The 6,970-nt window shown below is 38.1% G+C and overlaps 1 protein-coding gene across 1 annotated transcript; it reads left to right on the forward strand.

Moving 5' to 3' along the window:
• Positions 1–1,055: 1,055 nt before the first annotated feature.
• Positions 1,056–5,766, forward strand: LOC133060655 (olfactory receptor 10K1-like). Its single transcript, XM_061148705.1, has 3 exons — positions 1,056–1,978; positions 4,608–4,618; positions 5,699–5,766. Exons 1-3 carry the CDS (start codon positions 1,056–1,058, stop codon positions 5,764–5,766), a joined length of 1,002 nt encoding a protein of 333 aa, XP_061004688.1.
• Positions 5,767–6,970: the final 1,204 nt, after the last annotated feature.

Consider the following 6,970-nt stretch of genomic DNA (forward strand, 5'->3'; position numbering starts at 1 on the left):
TGCAAAAATACTTTCCAGTGTGTTTCTACCAGTCTGCAATCTACAACTCCACACCAATGTCTTCTCACTGTTTTTCTTTCATTCCCTAACAACAGTGCCTGAAACCAAGCTCTGTATTATTTGGAAAATCTGTATGTTACTTTCATGCTGTCATCTCAAACACAGAGTAGATATTTTAACAAGTGATGGAGACAACCTGAGGTAGTTGAGTTCTTACAAGAGCTATGCTGCAAAGAAGCCCTGTCTACCAGTATACCAGTTAGCTTTATGCTGGAAGTTTTCCTGAAAGCTCAAGAATTGATCAGAACATCATGAACCAGATGAGCCATCCAGGATTAGAATAGTCTCCATAGTCATTTTGCCTCTATGATCGCCTGAATGACAGACAATTATTGAACACCTCTGCTTCAGCTCATAGTTATGTACAGAAAATTAGTATACATTTCAAACTGGCATTAAGTCTGAAAGTCCACTCATTCTTAAGTCCATTCACTGACATAATGGTCATCCAAGCAGCCACTGCCTCCTGTGGAGCACCTCTAAGGATAGAATTGTTTTCCAAGAGTGTTTGGAAGCTATTCAAAAGTTTTTCCTTACATCTCTTTAATATTGATTCAGTCAACATTGTTAAGTACTTCTCTATGCCAAGTTATGATTAGACCACACACAAAACATTTTATATCCTTTACTCCTCATACTCCTGTAAGTGAGAAAATAAACATTTTCCATATTTCTCTCATTCCTGAAGATTCTGATTGTAGAAGCTGGAAAGGGGTGAGAAATTAGGGAGCTCCTAGAATGTATATTTGAGCCTACTCTATGGAATTTGTATATACTCCCCTATGAGAATCTTTTTTGTCATCACTCTGAGTCCTGATGTAGAATTAAGCCAACTACATTTAACTTCCTTTCCTCAGGCTTTTTTGTTAAGAGTTGTCTTGTCAGTGTCTATGATTAAAGGCATCAGTACATCAGTACTTTCAGCAGACTTATCAGAGTCTTAGCCCCAAGAACCTCTATACCTTTGGAGGAGAGTTGCTACATACACCAAGAGAATGGGCAATCATTCTACAGTGAGCACATTCCTTCTGTGGGGATTTTCCAGTTTCTCAGACCTGCAGGATCTCCTTTTTGTGATGATTTTCTTCTCCCATGTGACCATCCTAGCTGCAAACACATCCGTAATGGTGGCCGTCAAGCTCAGTCACAACCTTCACACTCCCATGTACTTTTTCCTCTGTGGCCTCTCCTTTTCGGAAACCTGTACCACTGTGGTAATCATCCCTCGCATGTTGGTGGACTTGCTATCAGACAGTAAGTCCATTTCTATTCCTGAGTGTGCCACACAGATGTTTTTCTTCTTTGGCTTAGGAACCAACAACTGCTTCATCTTGGCCGCCATGTCCTATGACCGTTACACTGCTATTCACAACCCACTGCACTACTCCATCCTTATGACCCATAAGATCTGCTTTCAACTGATGATGGCTTCTTGCATTACTGGGGTTGTGGTGTCACTGTGCATTGTCCTCATAGTATTCAACTTGTCTTTTTGTGACTCTAGCATCATCCAACATTTTTTTTGTGACATTACACCTGTAGTCTCCCTTGCCTGTGATTACACCATTTTTCAGAAAATGGTTCTTCTTGCCTTCACTGTCTTTGTGTTGGTGGGCAGCTTTATTTTAATTATGATTTCCTATGTCTTCATTGGGTCCGTAGTTATGAAGATGCCTTCTGCTAAGGGGAGGTATAAGGCCTTCTCAACTTGCTCCTCCCACCTCATTGTGGTGTGCATACACTATGGATTTGCTGGCTTTGTCTATTTGAGGCCCAAGAACAGTGACTCTTTCCATGAAGATATGCTGATGGCTGTGACATATACAGTGCTGACACCTCTGCTTAATCCCATTGTTTACAGTCTAAAAAACAAAGCAATGCAAACAGCCCTAAAGAAAGTACTAGACAATATATGTAGGTTTTCCCCTTAGATAGTAAATAAAAAAGCCCTGAACACTTCTAAAATTTTTATAGTGCAAGCGTTGATAAATAAAAGTAGAGAAAGTGAAGTTCTTTTTGGTCAGTCAATAAGTTGTGTCTAATTCTTTGTGACTCCATGGACCGTGGCACACCAGGATCCTCTGTCCTCACTGTCTCCCAGAGTTGGTTCAAATTCATGTCTATTGAGTCGATGATGCTGTCTAACCATCTCATCCTCTGCCGCCCTCTTCTCCTTTCACCTTCAGTTGGAGTATTTCCAATGCAAATCATCACTTTGTTATACAGAGCAATTAAAATGTATTCTAATGACTAATATGCTCTGGTCTTACTCCTTTTCTGCCATAAAACTAGACGTAGTTTTAAAATATTTTTAAACAAAATACTTAAAATTTTTATTACATACATACATACATATACATATATACGCATGTGTGTGCATATATGTGTGTGCTTAGTCGCTCAGTTGGTCTGACTCGGAAAGGCTGTTGCTGAATGAAAAGACGCCGGGATTCTTGGCCTCCAGAGGAGAAGAATTCAATCTGGGGCCAGAGACAAGGCTGGATCACTCAGAGCCTTTATGTAATAAAGTTTTATTAAAGTATAAAGGAGATAGAGAAAGCTTCTGACATAGGCATCAGAAGGGGGCAGAAAGAGTAAACCCCGGCTAGTCTTCAGTTGGGTGTTATATAGTCACTAGCAGTCTGTTAATGAAAGAAAGGAGTGTCTTAAAACTCAGAATGGCACCAGGCCCCTCACCCATAAGATGCATTTTGGGATAATCTTGGCACCAGATGATTCATCCCAGGCCATAGAATGATTGACTTGAATCTTGTAGAAGAGCAGAGTACCAAACAAATAGTTTCATTTACATAGATTAGGGGAACAATATCTGAGTATAACATACTGGTTTGTTAAGTAGGTTCTGAGCCATTAGGTGGAACTGACTTGAAGACAGAGTCTGGGGTAAATGCATAGTACATTAGCATAGCTTAAGAGAAACATTTCCATAAGAAAAATGCATTGGTTAACTCAAGGTTTGAGAATAGTTAACTTCAGGTGAAACCAGGTGTCATTATGGCAACACAGTATTTTAAGAGAAACCTCCTTTTAAATTTGTATAGAGAAGGAAAAAAATATCGCTAGTTTGTTTCCTCCTGCCCCTTAAGAGAGATAAAAATGTCTGACACTTGCAGCCTATTTCCTCCATTTGGAGACTCTTGGCCTTCCTGCCTGTTACCCTCTCAACTCTTTACAAAACCATGGACTGTAGCCCACCAGGCTCCTCTGTCCATGGGATTCTCTAGGCAAGAATAATGGAGTGGGTAGTCATTCCATTCTCCAAGGTATCTTCCTGGTCCAGGGGTCAAAGCCAGATCTTCTGCAATGCAGGTGAAGTCTTTATCATCTGAGCCATCATAGAAGCCCAGATATATGCATATACACAAGCACATATGTATGTAGTAAGTGTATCAAAATGTTTTAGAATATTGTATTTTCTTTTTTTATTCAGGTATAGATGATTTGGGAATACTGTATTTTCCATAATTTTGGTTTCTTTGGAGAAGGAAGAAAATTATATTACAAAGGATAAGAGAGAATGAAAGAGGGGGAGAGAGAGAGCAAGAGAGAAAGAGAGGAAAGAGAAAGATCAGTAATTTACATAATCAAAAAAAGAAAAAAACAAGCACAAAAATTTAGTGTTGAAATGAGTGAAAGATCACAATACAGAGAAATTTTAAAACACTTTAATACCCCAAAAGGGAGAAGATATATGTATATGTAGGCTGATTCATTACCTGTGCAGTAGAAACTAACACAAATTTGTAAAACAACTGTACTTCAATAAAAATGAAAAGTTTGGAGTACAGTCACTTCACAATATTGTTAGTTTCCACTGTACAGCAAAGTAAAACAGCTATACATATACAAATATCTCCCTTTCTTTTAGATTTCTTTCCCATTTAGGTCACCACAGAGCACCGAGTACAGTAGGTTCTCATTGGTTACCTATTTTCTATGTATCAGTAGTATATATATGTCAGTCCCAGTCTCCCAATTCACCCCATCAGCTTTTCCCCCTTGGTATCCATACATTTGTTCTCTCTGTCTGTCTATTTCTGTTTTGTAGATAAGATTGTCTATACAAATTTTTTTTCTAGATTCTACATATATGTGTTAATGTACGATATTTGTTTTTCTTTTTCTGACTTACTTCAACTCTGTATGGCAGTCTCTACTGCTGCTGCTAAGTCACTTCAGTCGTGTCTGACTCTGTGCGACCCCATCCCTGGGATTCTCCAGGCTAGAACACTGGAGTGGGTTGCCATTTCCTTCTCCAATGCATAAAAATGAAAAGTGAAAGTGAAGTTGCTCAGTCACGTCTGACTCTGCCCGACCCCATGGACTGCAGCCTACCAGGCTCCTCCATCCATGGGATTTTCTAGGCAAGAGTACTTGAGTGGGGTGCCATTGTCTTCTCCGATGACAGTCTCTAGGTCTATCCATGTCCTTACCAATGACCCAATTTTGTTCCTTTTTATAGCTAATATTCTATTATGTATGTATACCACATCTTCTTTTTTATTCCTCTGTTGTTGGATATTCAGATTGCTTCCATGTCTTGGCTACTGTAAATCATGCTGTAATGAACATTGGGGTGCATGTGTCCTTTTGAATTATGGTTTTCTCTGGGTATATGCCCAGAGAAAAGTAATTTTAAAAAACTAAAAAATAAAAGGAAAAAAAAGAAAGAAAATATTTGTTTAACTCTGTTCAAAGAAATAAGGAAACTAGGTGAGAATGGATGAATTTCTGAAAAAATAAAGTGATGAAAGTTACTTCAAAACTAATATGCACTTTTAGCATGTCAAATTCCGGGAATAATACAGATACCTGTCAAAGAGCTATTCTTCTCAACCCCAACAAAGTAGTATGCTAGATGATATCATAATGGACTTCCACAAGTCCTCAAAAAACGAATAATTGCAATGCTGAGTTACAGCATAGACAAAGATAAATAGCTTTGAATTTACGCAAACCATAAAGGTGGAAGGTGCTGTAAATAACTGAATCTGAGGCCACTTGTAATAAGGGAGAGGCTAAAGGGAGGGATAGGCATCTGAGGCCAGATTGTCTAATAACACATCCATATGCTGAGCAACATTCCCAATGTTGTAGCTGGACTGAGGGACTGAGATGGGAGAAAGAATCAAGGGGCTGGTGGCAAAGTCCTTAATAAATAAGAAGAAACTGGGTGGTTAAGAAAGGACTGTGAGGAAAAATTGGTGTATTGTTTCATTGCTGGATAGTATTGGTGTCAGTAAGTGAAACATTATGTCATGAAGATTACTGGTAAATGATTTAGCAATGTGGTGAGGGGCTAGGAGAATGTCAACATTGTGTGCAGGTGTCTGTAGAACTGGGAAGTGAGCAACTTCTCTTCAGTAGAGCTGAGAAGTCCCCTCCTTGGATAGCTAGATTTGGTTTAGATGGAGAGGTAGATCATGTACTTTCTGAGAAGTTTATAGGTGGAATAGAAAGAAGATTTCAGAATCAAAGTTAAACTTATAGGAGAAAGCTTAGCAAGGAAAGAGAAGTTTGAAGAGACAAAGCAGGAGTTGTGTATGAGTGAGTACTGGTGAAAAGAGCTCCCAATGGCTTACAATTGGGATTCACATCACAGTTTCATTGATTGTAGGTAGTGTCAGAGACTATTGGGTCTGTGGTTCTCATTCTTTGCTCAACATTGAATTAAAGTTTGGCTAGAGGTTCTCTGACCAGCCATTTCACAAACTTCATCATTCCATTTTCACAAATCTCCCTGCTAGTGTGAAAAGTCTCTAACTCCTCATATAATTATCTAAACTTTTTATTTCATTAATTATTTTAAGTCCCCAAATTTTGACCAAATTGAATTTATCCCTGGGGTGCAAGTTTGGTTTAACATATGAAAAATCAATATAATATATCACAGAAACAGAATGAAAGCTAAAATCACATGATCAGATCAATAGATATGGCATATACACACAATGAAATGTTATTCAGTCATTAAAAAATTAAGGAAATGTTGCCACTTGTGACAACATGGATGTATCTGGAGACAAAGGAAGTTAAATTCATAGTAGTAAAGAATATAATAGAATACCCTTCCAGGGTTGGGGAGGTAGGGGGAATGGGAAGATGTTGGTCAAAGGGTACAAAGTTACGGTCATGGAACATGAATAAATTCTAGAGATTGAATGTACAGTGTTATAACTATAGTTCACAACACTGTATTTTATACTGGAAATTTTCCAAGAGTCAGTTTACTCTTATCACACCTAAAAAAGATAAGGAGATGTGAGGAGAAGAATATGTTCAGTTCAGTTCAGTCGCTCAGTTGTGTCCAACTTTGTGATCCCATGGATCATGGCATGCCTGGCTTCCTTGTCCATCACCAACTCCCAGAGCTTACTCAAACTCATGTCCATCAAGTTGTTAGCTTGGTTGTATTTATCAATTCACTATGTATATGTATGTCAAGACATCAGGCTTAACAGTTTAAACATATACAATTTTTATTTTAAAAGTCTTAAAATTGTTTTAGAGGTTAAAAAGAACATGGCAACTAGCACTTTATATCATACCATTTGAATGGAAACCATTGTGTTTTTAAGAAACATTTCTTTGATTATTGTGATACATAACATACTCAACTTTTGTTTCCTCAGTTCATGAGCTAGTGCTAGGAATAAAAGAAACACTAAATAAATAATTCATTGATTAGAATTAATGTTTAACCAACAGATACTTGTTGAATGCTTGCTCTGTACCAGACACTGTACTTTGAGTTAAGGATAATTAGTTCAACCTCCCACATTACTACTTTTACCCACCCACCAGTTTCTGCGACTGCATTTCCAACTCTCAGTGACCAGTTAATTCCTTTCTTCCCTTCATGTCTCAGTTTAAATGTCATTTCACCAGT

Source organism: Dama dama, chromosome 1 (assembly GCF_033118175.1).
Source record: "Dama dama isolate Ldn47 chromosome 1, ASM3311817v1, whole genome shotgun sequence".
In the NCBI taxonomy this organism is placed as follows: Eukaryota; Metazoa; Chordata; class Mammalia; order Artiodactyla; family Cervidae; genus Dama; species Dama dama.

Bases quoted from the DNA above. Each gene is read 5' to 3' on its own strand.
- LOC133060655 (XM_061148705.1), top strand. From the start codon at position 1,056: ATGGGCAATCATTCTACAGTGAGCACATTCCTTCTGTGGGGATTTTCC.